This window comes from Natator depressus, chromosome 3 (genome assembly GCF_965152275.1).
Source record: "Natator depressus isolate rNatDep1 chromosome 3, rNatDep2.hap1, whole genome shotgun sequence".
NCBI lineage: Eukaryota > Metazoa > Chordata > Testudines > Cheloniidae > Natator > Natator depressus.
The window spans coordinates 20,214,843-20,231,913 of NC_134236.1; the positions used below are offsets into that span (position 1 = coordinate 20,214,843).

General features: G+C 41.6%; 1 protein-coding gene across 1 annotated transcript in view; it reads right to left on the reverse strand.

The window, feature by feature from the left end:
• Positions 1–15,709, reverse strand: part of MFSD2B (MFSD2 lysolipid transporter B, sphingolipid) — a 59,231-nt gene extending 43,522 nt beyond the window's left edge. The window contains exons 1-4 of the mRNA XM_074947515.1: positions 15,437–15,709; positions 7,878–8,003; positions 5,148–5,272; positions 763–886 (exon numbers count right to left, since the gene is read on the reverse strand). Of these exons, the coding sequence (XP_074803616.1) occupies positions 763–886; positions 5,148–5,272; positions 7,878–8,003; positions 15,437–15,559 (498 nt within the window). The 5' untranslated portion in view covers positions 15,560–15,709. The remainder of the gene's footprint in view (positions 1–762; positions 887–5,147; positions 5,273–7,877; positions 8,004–15,436) is intronic.
• Between the last annotated feature and the right edge of the window lie 1,362 nt (positions 15,710–17,071).

The window sequence follows — 17,071 nt, forward strand, 5'->3', positions numbered from 1 at the left end:
CCTTAATAGTGGCTGCAATTCAGTGATGGGTGAAGTGAACCCCAGATGTGTAGGGCATGCAGGGGTAGTCAATTATTTTTTGTCAAGGTCCAAATTTCTTGGTCAAGGTACAGTAAAGCTCCAGACTCCTGAGAAAATAATTAAAAAAATAAGGATAATCAGGGCTTAAATTCTCACAGAGTATTTCCTGGAGCCCCCCAACATGTTTTAAAAACTCCAGGTGGGTTGAAATACACAGCTTCAGCTGAATTTAAGTCCTGGCGATAATGATAACAATAACTAAATAAGAAGATTTTGGGGTCCGTTCAAAAGTGTCTGGTGGTCCAGATTTGGCCCGCGGTCCACTTATTGATTACCCCTGGTGTGCAGTCTGTCAGAAAAGTGCTTTGGAATCCACTGACATGAAAGATGCTACATAAATTACATATTGCCACTAGCCTGGTGTAAGGTCCCTTCATGTTAAAATCAACGTGGAGAAGTCAAGCCTCTCCATCCAGGGACATCCAAGAATGACTATTAGTAACTACTTCACAACTGAGAGCCTGATTGTCCATTGCCTTCTAAAAGCAATAAGTGACTTAGATACCTAAATCTCATTTTCAAAAATAGCTTCAGCACTTAGAACTCTAAGTCTCACTGAAAGTCAATGTGCAAACTGGGTGCAAAAAACCCCCAACCCACTAAATCAGAAGGCATGTAAAGCAAAGCCAGAAAATGAAAGCATTTTATTGCTGAGAATGTTGTAAATCTAGATCTACTTACTGTGGTCAATGCTTGGAAAAGACAATAGAAAGTCAGGTACCACACAACTCTTCCCGCTACAAAAGGAGGCAAGTACCACATGAAGAAATAGGACACAATCATGAAGGGCGTACATCCCAACATCCTACAATGAAGGACATGTTCATGTCACGTTTATTAGAAAGCATCTTGATGGGTTGACAAAAAAAGAAATTAATTTTCCCAGCAGTAACTTAATTTTGTGTAGTCTTTCAAAATGCTTTAGATTCACTATTTAATACAGCTTATATATAATACCATTCAGTCCATTAAAGCATAATCAACACCATTCAATACATAACAATATTAAATAATACTGCCCCAAAATGCACCCCAGAGTTAAATAATGTAGTTAGTTAAAGGAAAAGAGCAAAGGTTAGTTATAATTAATGATATATTTACAATTAACATGAAAAAAAACCCCTGCATCTGCTATTATGATATAACCACGAGGTCAATGCTTACCCCGCAACCTTTACTGAAAAGCACCAATGAGAACCAAGACACATGGCCACATCTTATAACATGCTTCACCAACAGCCAGACAAGCCTCTTTATTATCAAGGGTCTTTTTTTCCCCCCTGTTGGCACCTCCAACTCTCCTCTCAGCTTAGCCTTTTCACTGCTGACCTGATGTTTCAGCGTGATAGACTCCTTTTCACTTGTTTGGAGACAGTATAAAAGGTGAGGGGCAGCCATGTATCACATTGTAGCACTGCCTAGGATCTACGTTTGTCCATCCCTGTGAAATACAATTATAGGGACAAGCCTGCTCCCATTTAAGTCAGTGGAAAAACTCTCAGTGACTCCAACAGCAGCAGGTTCCGCCCCCTAATGAGTAAGGATGGTTTTAAAAAAATATCATGGAAACTTGAATTCAAGGTATAGCCACTAGGCAGCAATATGCCAAGTTAACATAAGGCTATCAGACAAACAACACTATTTTCAAATTTCATTGTATCAAATGCAATTCATTCCCCACAGCATGATTGGCAGCAGCAGCAGTGTTCTCCAGTATTCTTGCAAAGCAGACATTAAACAATGTAATTAGATGACCAAGGTCACAATAAAAATTCAAACAAAAGAGAAAACAGATTAATCCCTTCACAACAGGCCTATTCTCACTGTTTTCTCCTACTGACATAGGGGTCAGCTGATTATTTTGCAATGGTGTATTGAAAAAGTGGACTACAAAAGAATAATGTAGGTAAATAGTTCAGCAAAACAATGGCTCTTCCACACTGCTGTATGGGATGAAAGGCAACACGGGGAGCTGAATGTGTAGAGTAACAAGGAAAGTAGCCAGGTTCTGGTACTCTCTGCCTTTCCTGGTTTCTAGGTCACAGCTCAGTCCGCTCATACTGGGTCAGCTCTTGAAGCAGTAAACGAGGATGTGATCGAAGCATCCCAAGGCATGTTCAGATTTTGTTCAGCTACAGCTACCATTACATTGGACTCAAAATGGTTCTTACACCAAACTTTTGTGCTACTTCACAAAAATAACTGTCTTTCTTGTTTTTCCCCTTCTTACCCTTCACTTTCCCTTCCCCATTCACTTCAATACTCATGCTTAAAGTTAGGCATGTGATTCAATGACGTGATGAATCACAAGACTATCTGTGGTCCCCCCCTGCAAGGAAACTAATGTGTAACATTTTGTGTTAGTATCCTTTATCGCAGCACCTGCTCATTCCTTTGAAACATCACACGATGTACAAAGAAGACGACCAACACTTTGATGACTTGTTACTGTATTAAATAAAACCCTAACCTTTTTTTTTTAAATAAAAAAAGACTCCTCCTTTATTAAACACACCTGTCAGATGGGGCAAGGAGTGAAGTTTGCATAATTCCCTAGTTCACTTTAAAAACTTAAATGGCTGTAATAATTTCACTCTACAAATATTAATCAAATCAAACCCCAAGAAAAGGTGTTTTAAGCTAATTAGAAAAACAATACCAGGTCTTCAATTGGTGTAAATGGGCAGTGCTATATATTATAGGGCAGGGGTGGCCAATCTGTGGTTCCAGAGCCACATGCGGCTCTTCAGAAGTTAATATGCAGCTCTTTGTATAGGCACCGACTCCGGGGCTGGAGTTACAGGCGCCGACTTTCCAGTGTCCTGGCTCTGCCACAGGCCCTGCCCCCACTCCACCCCTTCCCTCCCCCGAGCCTGCCGTGCGCTCTCTCGTCTGCCCTCCCCCCTCTCCTCCCAGAGCCTCCTGCACGCCATGAAACAGCTGATCGGGAGGTGCGGGGAGGGAGGGGGAGGCGCTGATCGCTGGGGCTGCCAGTGGGCGGGAGACACTGGGAGCAGGGTGGGGAAGCTGATGTGGGGCTGCTGACTTATTACTGTGGCTCTTTGGCAATGTACATTGGTAAATTGGGGCTCCTTCTCAGGCTCAGGTTGGCCACCCCTGTTATAGGGTTAAAGAGTTTTCCCTGATAACGCGACATTTAAAAAAAATTCCTCCAGAAAAACAAGGGCAGTTTGACAAGCGTATTTTAAAGGCCTGATTAGATAAGTGAAGTGTAAGTGCAAGTTGTACATTAGGGAGTTTAATGCAAGGGGCTGATAAGTCTATGTGATGCTAGGCTGCAAGTCATTCTAACACTATTCTTTCTCCTGAACAGACCATATTTACAGGGTATAACGGAACTGAGAAATGATTCTGAAAACAGCTAATACCACTGGGTTATAAAATGCACCCTACCTCATCATGATTTTTTTCTAGCTTAATTTTTTTCATACAGTGAGTTTAGTGCTCGTGAATGAACAAAGTATTTTGATTTTTCAATTCAAAACAATTTTTCATTTGAAATTTTACTTCAACTTTATTTTAAAAAGGTAAAAAATAATTCTTTCAAACTAAACATTTTGTTCAATATGAAACATTTGTTTTTAAGTTTTTCAGTTCACTAAAAATTAAAACAATTTCTTTTGGGTCAACTTGGATTTCTTTTTTGTTTATTTGTTTTTAATTTTCCAGTTGGACAACAAACTGGGGGGAAATCAGTTATTTGCACAGGTCTAGTCACTAACTCAAAGACTCTGACAGTAGCACCTTTGAATCTATGAGACTGAAATCAGCGACAAAAGCAAAAGACTCCAGAGTCCATAAGCCATCCAATTTCCTTTTGTTTTTAAAAGGGAAGAAAAATCCACAACACATCATGGGAGCGTTTGGGTCCTGAAACATGCATCATCCTTTTCCAGTTTACCCTCCCACCTTTCACCCTCCTTCCCCCATTGGTAATATTTATATTTCTGTTCAACACTAGGGTATATCTCCCCCCTCCTTACACCACATGGAAAGTGTATGTGATACTTGCTTTTCATTGTTACATACGGATTTAGTGAAGGTCAGAATAGAGTGAGAGCTGTCTAAGGGCTTCAGTGTGCTTCAGAGGAGAGTAATTCAAGCAGGACCAGAGCCCCTGAGCATGCTGGAGCTGCAGCTACACCACATTTAGCTGCTTGAGGTGGGAATATGAAAAGGGGGAATGAAGTTCTGTGAACTACGACAATGCTGGCAGCCCCAACCTCTTCCAGCAGTTGGTTCCTTGTTAAAAATCATGACAATTTTCACCCTCCAATTAAATGTTTTAACTAGGGGGGCCAATAGTGAAGACGTAAAGAAAGAGTCCAGAGAGGTGTGCGGAAACGGCTGGTGGGACTGGCTTGTGTTGAGCTGGGATGAATGCTGACATTCAGGGGAAGATCCTGCACTGCCCGTGATGAGAACGGAACTGACCACTAGGGCAGCGCAAGCAGCTCAGCGAGGTGGCCTGAGACATACCCTGTTGGGTCCATAGGCCTACCATGTTAGAGTTGGTGAGCTCCAGCCAAGCCTGCATGCAAGGAGTGGGACTGAGATGGGTGCAGTGCCGGAGTGAGGGCTCAAACAAGTATCTAATGAACGACTAGTCTTCCAACAGTTTGGATGTATCTGAACCAGAAGTGGAAAATAAGCCCCTTTTGAGGCAGAATCCAACTCAGAATCAAAACCACAAAGGGGTTTGGTCAGATCTGGAGGTTCAGATCCTCTCCCACCCAAATTCAACAGGATTTTGGATTTGAGGTTCCAGTTTCGGCCCATCTCTAAACAGTTGAGTAGTTTCTTCAGGGAGCTTCCAAGAAAGCCCCTTGTTGTAATTTATGGAGGTGCAGCTGAAAACAGGAAGCAGAGAAGAGTGGGGTTTTTTACATATTAATTCTATCCATACTAAAATCAGTCTAATTTGAGAAAGGCAAAAGCAAGAAAAAAAATAAAAGGTTTAATTCAATGAAGCCATTATAGGATTAAAGGAAAGAGAAAAAAAGGGGAAAAAAACAAGAAACAGAACAAAATATTTTTCTGCTTACCAAGGCATAAGTCGGCCAATTTTTGTCCATTTACTTTTGCTAATAAAAAAGCCAGCAACAGGATCAGTAACTGCGCCCCAGGCTTTGCCAATGAACAGCACCAAAGAGGCATGAAACGGAGTAATCTGAAAGTATAGACACAGTGCTCTAAACAAGATCCATCATTCAATGGAACAACATAAAGCAACTTTCCAGAAAGAATCTCAGTGTTTTACGTAAAGTGTAGTGATAGCTCACTTACAACACACATTGACTACTATTAAAAATCATGAATAAATAGCCCTCCACCATCAATGCATCTTGGGAGACAACAAACTAGACACTGAGATACAGGCACTATGCAAGAGAGAATGTGCGTGATGGGAGCAAGGTGAGGAGAGAAAGATCACAGTTGAATATAATGCTGGGGAGAGGTGTCAGCCAGACAACACTGGAGACTGAAGTCTGTGGTTTAATCATAAAACCAGGTACCGCAGAAGTAGAGGTAAGGTAAGCTTCTCCCACAAGACCCCATTTCTAAATTTCTGCTCCTGAGCTGGAGCAGACAAGAGTATTGTTCATTTCCCATGTCCATTCAGTCCTTAGTATCTCTACTGAGATTACCTATAAGAGTGCCAACTGGTGCTAATTGTGAAAGTGGTTTTGGCATGATGGGCTTATTTCTACAAAGAACTGAACTGTGACTACTAGAGTTAATATTCCAAAATAGTACTGTTTCTTCCAAATGCTTATTCTGTATTTTCTGTACAACATTTCTGTATGCAACTTTTTTTCCAACTAAACCTGAGTGAGATTAATTTGGATGACTTGGAACACATCTAGTTTGTTTGTTTTTCAATAACAATTGCAGTTAGGGTCACATGTGAATAATGTAAACTGTTACCTTTAAATCCAGTATATGCCAAAGAACAGAAGAGAGCACATTGGTCAAATGAAGCACATTTTAAAGTTTTCCCACATTAAAAAAAAAATCAAATGAAAAAAAAAAAAGAAATTTACCAAGCAAATGTGTATTTTTCAGATTATGATTAATTACGTGGGATGTAGTCATTCCTACATATATCTGTACTAAGTGCAAGAATTCACACACAAACAACACAGTCATGGGGTATGAAGAGAGCAGTGAGCACGTAAGGTGGGATCTGCTCTAGTTACCCCGACATTCCCTTGCCACCAAGCTAAGTGACTAGAGAGTCATTTCAACATGCATATCATCGGTTTTGCTCAAAACCTTTATTGAGATTGGAGCTGCCTAACGAGACTGCCTACGCATTCTTCCGCTCTTCAGTGTTTCAATGGGAAGGGAAGAGCAAAGACAGACAAAGTGAGGATACGGTTTGAAATGTCAAGGATATACAGCATGATTTGTTAAAGGCAGACACTGCACACATTTGCATTGCATGTCTCATACAAAATTTATCCCAAGCTATGTTAGAGTTAAATCATAGTGACTGAACAGTTTAATATTAAATAAGAGCTGGTTGAAAATTTTCCATCCAAACTTTTTTCCAACAACAAAAAATGGCCTTTATTCTTAAACAAATTTATGCAAATATTTGGGTTTTTTCCCTTTGGAAAAACTGAAAAATGTTCACCCCAACTTAAAAAAAAAGTCATTTTTTTGGAATTTTTTCCACCAAACAATATTTACTATTTTCCATCCAGCTCCATTAGATAACAGCAGGAGAAGGGATTTAAGAGGCATGGATGGGGGATAAAAGGTATAAACTTCCACTGAATTTAGAAATGAGATAGTCAATGAGCCAAAGAGATACAGATACAGTTGTTCAGATACTATGGTGATGAGGAGCACACAGACAGCTTCAGATGAGAAGGTTCATGCACTGGCATTGCCCAGAAAACACAAAGGGATAGCAAGGAAATGAATTTTGGACTAGCACACAGAGTGTGAAGGAAAACTTGGAGAGATGATAAACTTTCTAGCATGAGATCTGTCTCTGTATACATGTTTGCACAGTGCTTACCATGACCAGGGCCCTAAATTCAATTATACAAATATTAAAATACAACAGGGCCAAATTCACACCGGCTTGTAAGAGTAGTGCAATTCATAGCTCCTTACAGCAATTCTAAATTTGGTCCAAGGTTTCTAGGTGGTGTGGGATTATATACATACCTACAGAGGTTATGCAGGTAAATTAGATGGATGGAATTCTAATGGTAAAACTGAAGGCTGCAAAGGGTTAACTCTGAATGTTAATTTCTTGGGAAATGGCTCAGATTGAACATAAAAGATTTCACATAGTGGGCTTCATAATCCCACAGGAACAGCACTGCCACGATTTGGAAGAGAATGGCTCTGCGTGGGGAAGAATTCCACGTAATCCTTGTAAAATGAGGTGTTTGACCCCTAAAAAGTTGAGGGGAGGGGGAAAAAGTGGAGCTAAGACCTTTGCTGGAGAAACTGTGGAACAAATGGCTCCTTCATGTTTATTTAGTGGGACTGACAAGCAATTAAACAAATAAGGACCAGCTAATCAAGCACCCATTACCACACTATTATATTTATCAAGCACAATTACTAAATAAGTTTTGTCACTAAGCTGAAAAGAGTTTCAACAGGGGCTGAACAATTAAAAACAACAACAGAATATAGTTAAAAGGCATATTAGTTGAATTATCTTGATATTAGATACAGGAAAATTAAGTAGGTGATGACATCGTAATTGAACAAAGTTGGAGCCAGAAAGCACTTTGCACATTACTTACATGTGCTATATCTAACAGGTAGATCTGTAGAAAAAAAGCAGTGGCACTTGTTGCAACTTGGTTTGGAGCGCCTCCTATTGCATAGCATAATTTGCTGCAAACTGAGAGTCTGTCTTCCTGCCTGAGCTGAAACAGAACAAGAACAGACAAGTTAAGAGAAAATGCAAAACATTAAAAGTTTCAGAAGTTTATGGTTAAACTCATATTCAGGCACTTATTTAAGTGGTCTGATATTCAGCATTTTCATAGATGCTGAACATCCAGAGACCCCCACTGACTTCAGTGCTCAGAACCACTGAGAATCAGGCTACTCTTTATTTCAGGAAACCACGTTTGAACACTGTGATTCAGCTTTCAGTGCCTGTTCCAAGTTACCAGAACTGGAGTCAAGGTAAACTGACTTCCCGTGAGCTAATTCTGAAAAGCACACTTCTTAGAGGCCGCAAGTGAGCATGGACCATTCAAGTGTAGTGAGTCCATGAACACACGATAAGAAGCAATCAGGCAGACTTTGTAGTAGATTGACACTATCTATGGGGCAGCTCCTGGATCTTGGATGACTTGCTGAGGGACGGTGTTATCTCTGCCCAAGAATGAATTATTCAGATGGCAAAATGTTGAGTAATTATCGGATATCAAACTTTTTTTTGCTTATGTATGTATCTATTCTTTCAGACCACAAAAATCAATAAATATTCTCATATTATTCTACTTAGACAATATTCAGAGAGGAGGGATGGTCTTTCAGTTAAGGCTCTGCACACAGACTCAGAAGGTCTGGGTCCAGTTTTTGAATTACAGGAAGTTTTGCAGGACTCTGGGCCCCCTTACTTCTTCTAGGGGCTACCTGACTTCTGTCTTGTGACCCCCTTGCTTCTCACTACTATTTAAATTAAAGCAAGCTGCTTGACATTAAGGGCCCCTCCAACATTTTTCCCCATACTATGAGATGTGCTGTGACCTTGGGCAAGTTATTTAACTTCTCTATGCCTCAGTTATGCCATCAATTAAAAAAATAGGCAGAATGGGGAGAGTTTTGAAAAGCATTTAAGTGACTTCAGAGCCTAAGTCCCATTGCTTTTCAGTAGGAGTTATGCTCCTAAATCACTTAGGCGCTTTTGAAAATTTTACCTGAAGATACTTGTCCATCTTTGTTGAAGCACCTTGAGATGTATGGATGAAAAGTGCTAAGCAAAAAATATACATATTAGACTGAAAGTAACGGGCAGAAAAATCAAGAAACAGAATAAGTTATTGTACCCTATTACGAAAAATAATAATTCAGAGACAAAGTGTTAGGAGTCTAATAGATGAAAGATAACATGTTTTCAGAGGGGAAAATGGCACATTATTGGAATATGTTTCTAAAAGCTCTAATTTACTGTATTAGTGTTAGCTGAAAACATAGGTGGGAAATATCCACACACTAATCTTAGTATAGAGTGCCAGTCACCATGGGGGCCACACACTAAGACCCTGACTAAAACTATTTCTGAGAATTCTAATTGTTAAATTCAATCCCTCTTTAAAAAATTGTTGATTCTTTTCAAGTTCCTTCCAATACCAATGCTAATCCTAGGTCTGCCTTGGTTGTGGCCAAATATCTGGATTGAATGTACATACCCTCATTCTTCCATTGCAGTCAGATTAAGATAATAAAATGATGAGGCGCCAATAAAATGCTTTATTATTCTGATATGTATTACCTATGTCTGAAAGCATTTTTAATGTCCAGTATCAGCTATTTTTAATTAGGTGATAGAGTACTTACTGATAAAGAACGAATAGACAACAGAATCTTTCAAGATCTGGCCTTGCTCCTTTGAACTATTCTATATAAATAGGTGTAAACAAGTGTATTAGTTTTATGAAAGTTCTTTGTTTCTGAGTGATGTCAGATGTCTGTACAGATAAAGAGCAAGATCTCCATGTACAAATCACAGCTACTGGTCTAACTACATCTCCGATCCCTCTGGGTCTCTTTGAGTACATATACCTTTCACATCTTGGGCCCCAAGCTATCATCTCTCTCGGAGTGGAATCACACGATTCTTCCACTCTCCGACCATGCCTTGAGCGGCAGTCCCCAGGTGCTAACCATGATTACCTCAGCAGGGGATCCTGTTAGGTATAAGGTTCCTACTTTCCCTTCTCTCCCATACAGAGAGCATTAGCATCTGGGTGGCATAATCTGTTCCCTTAAAAGACAGTTCCTTTCCCTCTGCTTCAGAGAGAGTGTCCTTTAAAAGCTGCTCAATCTTTTTCATCACCCCCCTTGCCCAGAGACTAAGTCACTTTTTATTGTTTATAGCCCTCTGAACTGTCGGCTCACAGCACTGGCAAAACAGTTGTGTTAATCTGGGCTGGAGCCTGGAAGAGGTCCATCATCCTGTAATTTCCCACTAAGTATTTCTTGGGAGGCTGTTTGTCAGGATCCATTGTGTTGCTTTCCTACATGTTTTTCTATTCAACTAGACCAATGCATTAATTCACTTATATTGAGTTATTAGACTTTGCCGTACAGTAACTTTACCTCACTGACTAGGTGACATACCATATTCAAAATTATTATATAGAAGCTCCAGTCCCCCATAATTCATATTTAAGAACTTGAAATTAGAATAATTATATTACATTGTGAAATAATTAGCAATAAATAAAAAAAATTAGACTTATAGATTGTGAGCAACTCTCATTTCTCCAGTCAGCTTCACGGCTAGAAAGTTAAGGATCTCAATACTTTTGCATTTTTAGATTCAGAAGTCTCATTGAAATTCTACTCCCCTTCTAGAAACTGCCAGGCTGCTTGGGTAGCATACTTACAGATCACCTTCAAGCAAAGTTAACATTTTTGTCTCAGCAGCAGTTAATGGAGGCTTTCACCTGTGACTAATTTGGTCTATAGCTATGTATGCCATTGCTTGAATAAAATGAGCTCCTGGAATCTAATTATATTCAGTACAATATCACTCACTTATAGGGAGTTTTGCATGTTTAAAGCTCTGCTCAAACAATTCTCATCTGTCCTTGCAAGTAATAAGCCACATGACAGATGAGGAAACAGGCAGAGAAGTTAAATGACTTGCCAAAGATTCAGCAGGGATTAGAACCAGGTCTTCTGACTCCTGTGCTCATTCAACTAGACTATGTTGCCTCTCATAGCCTTAGAAGGGGGGCTATGGTGTTGGAGGCAGTGAATCTCGTGGTTAAAGTAAATGGCTGGGAATTCCTAAATTCTAACCATTGCTCTAATGCACTCTGTGCCTTACTTTCCCCATCTGTACAGTGAGGATACTGCGTCCCCCACAGGAGACTTCTTGTTTTAAGAGTGTCGTATGTTAAGGGGAAAAAGAGTTCTGAGCAGCATGCTGAGATGAACACTTTTGAAAGTCTCATACTTGGGGTGCAAATCCCCCCCCTTTATGTTTAATTTTTCTCTAGAGATTTAATTGGCCCCGACACTTGAACATACAGTTGTGCATTACTACATGCTTCAACACTGCAAAGGTTTGAAACTGTATGTCCACACTGAACAGCTCACGGCATTTACACTGGGACAAAGGATGGTCTTTTGGGTAGGACTCTGCCAGACTTCCTCAGTGGCCTTAGGCAAAGTACTTAATCTTTGAGTCTCAGTACTCCTAACTCTAAAATGGAAACAATAACTCTTCCTTTCTCCCACCCTATGTGTCTTATCTATTTCACAGAGGCAGGGACTGTGTCTTACTATGGGTTTGTACAAATGCCTCACACAATGGGTTCCAGATCTTGGCTGACGCCTCTAGATGTTACCGTGGTACACATACATTGTTTTTATAAAGGACAAGAAGTATATTAGATATTTTCTTGTAGAAAGGCTTAGAGTGGTAGGTCTTTACAGGATATCCAGAAAGCTGGATTTTTTTTAATATTGCCTTTTAAATATAAGGATAAACTGCAAGATTCCACACTTGATTGCCCATTTGAAAATTTTTCAACATGCACTTTCACACTTTCTTCCATACTGGCTGTGTGCAGAGAAGGAGCTCCCTGCAAAAATGCACCAGGCCACTTCATTATCCTCCTTTAAACTCACCTATGTTGGACCACCTGCCAAATACTTGACAGTGATTAAACAGCTAGGGTGCTTGACTACTGCTTATTACACTATTGATAACTGTCTCACTGTTATGTTATGCCTGACCCCTATCTATTATATCCACCTATTGACTCATCTTAAACTTAGATTTCAAGATGTAACAGGCTGGGAACAAGTTTCAGTTATTTGTCATATGGTGCCTAACACACTTACCCACTGGTCTCCAGGAATTAAGTGCTATCCTTGTCTCAGTTTTCTGTTGTCAACATTTTAAACTGCGCTCCACCTCAGAGGCATGCAGTCCCAATTTCTCCTTGTATTTGTTTTGCCAGACTGGGCTGTGACATTAGTGGTAGGCTCTGATGAATTGCACCCGAAGAGGTTTCTAATTACTCTGGCATTGCTGAACACAGATCATATATTGCAAGAGAATCCCAGGTTAGATTTGGCCCTTTCCCCTCACCATCACTGAGCCTGCTCACACCCAAGGCACAAATCAACATGATAAGACGGTGCCACGCTTGCAATCCAGATCTACATGAGCTTCTGTTACAAAGGTTTGCAAGCATGATTTTAAATCAACATTACTCTCATCCTTCCTTCCCTTTCTCACCTTCTGTTTGTAAATGCCACCCACTCATTGCTTCTTATCTCAAAAACTAAACTCTGGGCTCTTCAGAAGAGGAACACTTTCTATGAGTTTGTGCACTGCTTAGCACAACAGGGCTCTAATTCAATATGGAGCCTTTAGGCACAGCTGTAATACAAGTAACCATAATAGTCCATAAACCCAGTGTTTTTAAACAGGAGAATTAGCCATTCACTAAGTTCATTCTTCATTCATGCTTCTCTGGATTGAAAGAAAGTCTGGCTTGCTTCGAGAGATTTTTTAAGTTGTATTTGAACAAAGTTATTTAAGTCTCAAGTTGCTTCTACAGATTGTTTCGGAAGAAGGGCGAAGGGAGAGAAAGCTCCAGCCTGAAGATTTATTTTTAAAAATGGGAGCAGGGGGAAGAGGACTAGGGCAAGAAAGATTGAGCCTCTTTCCTTATTATCTTCAGATCCACTTTGAAACCCTGCACTTACTACAGTACAGTTAAAAATTGTACATAGTACAATAATGAAACAATCACACATATCTAAGTTGAAGCCAGGCAAATTCAAACAGGAAATAAGTAGTAAATTTTTAACAGTGAGAATAATTAACCATTGGAACAATTTACCAAGGGTCATGGTGGATTCCCCATAACTGACAATTGTTATATGAAGATAGGATGTTTTTTCTAAAAGATACACTTTGGAAGTATTTTAGGGAAGTTCTATGGCCTGTGTTTTTTACAGCAGGTCAGACTAAATTATCACAATGGTCCTTTCTGGCCATGAGATCTATGAATCTAAGGTAAAGCAAGAAGTTTTAACAGAAAATGAGCGCTTCCACTTCTGAAGTAGAATGGTGGATCAATGGTGGATGTTTTTTAATTCAGGTAAGTTTGAAAGTCTCTCTAATATATAAAAAGAAAAGGAGTACTTGTGGCACCCTAGAGACTAACAAATTAATTGAGCATAAGCTTTCGTGAGCTACAGCTCACTTCATCGGATTTGCCACAAGTACTCCTTTTCTTTTTGCGAATACAGACTAACACAGCTGCTACTCTGAAATCTAATGTATAATAGTCTTTAATCCTGTAACTGAATACATACATCTCATTTTCTTGGGAATTTTACTTCCTTCACTAATATGAACTGAAACTGAATAGAATACTATTAAGAAGTGTTCATGGGTACAGAAGACAACTAGCAAAAGCAATCCTGTGCAACTGGAAGAAGACATTTCAATTGCTGGATGGACTGTGGCTGGGTGAACACACATTTTGTCACAAGCTCTTCTTTATCAAGCAGGTCCAGAACAAAACCAATAGTGGTTTAAGAGGAATGGGAAGGGATAGCAGCAGCTGAGACTTTAAGATAGTTTAAGTCAAGGTTTATCTGATTCAACACATGATGAGAAACTTTCCCAGTATAATGGTTCTCCCCCACCCTGTCTCTCAACATGTATTTAACTCTGCAGATGAATTTGCAGAAATTAAAGGGATGGTTTATTCCATTTTGATATTTTCCCTTGTAAAAAGTTGTTTTTTCAGTCTGGATATGGCATATTACAAAGCTGTATATGGTGCTGCCTATCAGATTCCAGTTTATAATGTATTACTGGATAAATATTAATGATGACATTTTAACCCTGCGATCTTCTGTGTAGAAAGGTTGATATTTCAGTTTTAACTGCATTTCCCAATTTGTGTAATTTTCTCACACCATTAATGGAACAATAGTCCCATTTTTAAACTGAATGCACATGCTCATATCTATATAGACAAACGCACACATGTAGCAATTTAAACAGAAATATTCATCTTCTTTTATAGCTATTGCCTCCCTGGAAAACTGCATTCTAGGAAGATACAAATACTTCCTGGAATATTGTTAGATCTCTCAACACACACTTCTCCAGTCATATGCTACAAACAACATAGTAAAGGGGTTCCCCCCCAAAATTCCACCCTTCAGTCTGAGACTCCTGCTCTGTGACAGGGGAAATCTGCTCACAAACAAGATGGATGAAGAATTACTCCATTTTCCCCCATAACTATAACCAAGTAGTGAGATACACTGGGCACTTTGCTCCTGAAAAAAGATATCCTGAGCACAGCACAACATTAAGGGATAAGAGTGAAGAATTTCTGTGGAAACACTTCGAAAATATCTGAAGAATAGCTCTGTGTAGCTTAAAAGCTATCCTTTTCACCAACAGAAGTGGGTCCAATAAAAGATATTACCTCATTCACCTTGTCTCTCTGATATCCTGGGACAAACAAACACTGCAAACATCCAGCATTTGGGGAAAAATGATCCACGCGAAGAATACATACATATCTATCTGTTCTCTCAAGTCCCAGTGGATATAACATCTCAGACATAGAAACGACTTCAATTCTGCTTTCTGTTTGGTGACAAAGTTTTCAACAAAAGCCTCATCTAGTGTTTCGGATTCCCCCAAGGAGGTGCAGCCTCAGAAGCTGCTACACAAGAAATTTATTCTTGGAGGGGCAGGAATTTAGGGAAAGTAATAAAATTACATGGGGGGGGGGGGGATTTGGAAAGTCACCGTTCATTGCGGATCTGAGTTTTTCGGTCACACTGCACAGGGTGGGAGTCCACCAAAAGAGGATGATCACTGGAATCCACTCAAGCATCTCAGACCATCAGGGGCCGCCCGCCCGCCCTGCGGGAAGAGCACTCCGCTAGCCGGAGCGCGTGGAATATTTCTAGGACACTGTGAGGAAGAGGCTCAGGCAGATCCCTGGCGAGCTCGTTCAGACGCAGGTGGGGGAAAGGGCCTGGAGCAGAAGAGGTCAGAGCCCTGCGAGCCCAGCAGCCCCCAGGAGCGATGCTGGGGACCCGGCGGGCAAGCACAGCCGCTCACCTCCTCTGCGGACCGCCCGAGCGCTTGTTCCTGCGGCGGCTCCTCTGGGAGAAGGGTGGCCTTCGGCGCTGCTTTCCCAGGCCCGTTCCCCTGCTGCGGGGTGTCCCCTCCAGCACCAGCCATGCCCCAGCCGTCGCCGCCGCCCCCCCAAGCAGTCCGCCGCGGGGTTTTTCAGCACCTGTCAGGCTGGGGGGCGGGGCCGGGCCGAGCTCGTAGCGGCTCGGGGCCCCTCCGCAGCCATGTGGGGCGCGGGAGAAGCCGCGAAGGGCCGCAGCTCCCCGGGGAGCCTCTGTGGTCGCTGCTATTCCTCTGCCACTGGCTGGAGACCTAGACTCCCTGCAGGGTCACCCCGGGCCCAGCGTGCGGGCGCTGGGTGCACTCAGAGCCGCCCCCAGGCCAGCCAGCGTGCTCCGGGCGCGGGAAGGAGGAGCTGCTGCGGCCCCAGTGCGAAGGTCTCCAAGCACCCCCGAGCCCGTGATCAGATGAGGCAGAGCTGGGAGGGCGCCTGCACCTGCCTGACGTGCACAGAGTCGTTTCCCTGTAAAAAGAAAAGGAGTACTAGTGGCACCTTAGAGACTAACCAATTTATTTGAGCATAAGCTTAGCTCACGAAAGCTCATGCTCAAATAAATTGGTTAGTCTCTAAGGTGCCACTACTACTCCTTTTCTTTTTGCGAATACAGACTAATAGGGCTGCTACTCCGAAGCCTGTTTCCCTGTAAGATGCCCACCAGGCTGCATCTCTTAGCGCAGGTCAGGGCAGGTAGCAACACACTTTGTTTGGACACTTTCCCCAGCAGCGCTGCAAACCCCGACCCACGGGGAGCAGGCGCTGTGTTGTTCTTCGCCTTTGGGGGGGGGCGGGGGGGACACCTCTCTCCGAACAACTTGCAAAACAAAAAGTCAGACTTTATTTTACTGGAGCGAGGCAAAATCCTTGCACGAGGCGTCACAGCGCTGGATAAATTGCATAGAGCAGCGGACTGTACAGCGTCAGCATGTCCTATCCAGTCCCATGGACGGGGCCACAGCTGTGAAATGCTAACTCCTTTCCCGACTCCAGTGCTGTCAACAAAGGACAAAGTGAGGGTTGCACGACCGTGCCTTTCAATTTCATCTCGTGCGTCTCCGGCGCTTCCCGCCCCCTCTTTGTTTAAGTAACAAGTTTTAGAATCGCCCCACGTGAAAGACCCTTTTCTGAGAGAACGGGCCCCTGCCTGGTGGCTGTAGCTCAGCCGCAGACATGCCAGAATCCAGTGTTACATTGGTCTTGAACTAAGGATTGGAGAGTAACCATGCCCAGTTCCACTTTTCCCCCCAGGTGTAGTTCAAATTAATTTAGTTAATTAATTAAATTAATACTAACTCGAGCTTATTCTATGTAGTATGATACTTGGGCTTCAGGCGACCACCTGCATAGCTCTATTCTTGTTTTAAAATTCTCAGGATCATATTCCTAAAATAACTTAAGATCCAGATCCATACCTACCTTGTGAGTGCATAGAAGAACAAACGCCTGCAAGGTGTGCCTTTATAAATAACCAGCACATCCAACGGCACGATTGTTAATTACAAGGTGGCGTTTTAGTTGGCTCTAACACAGCAGATATCTGTCAGCACACCTGTTTTCGAGCA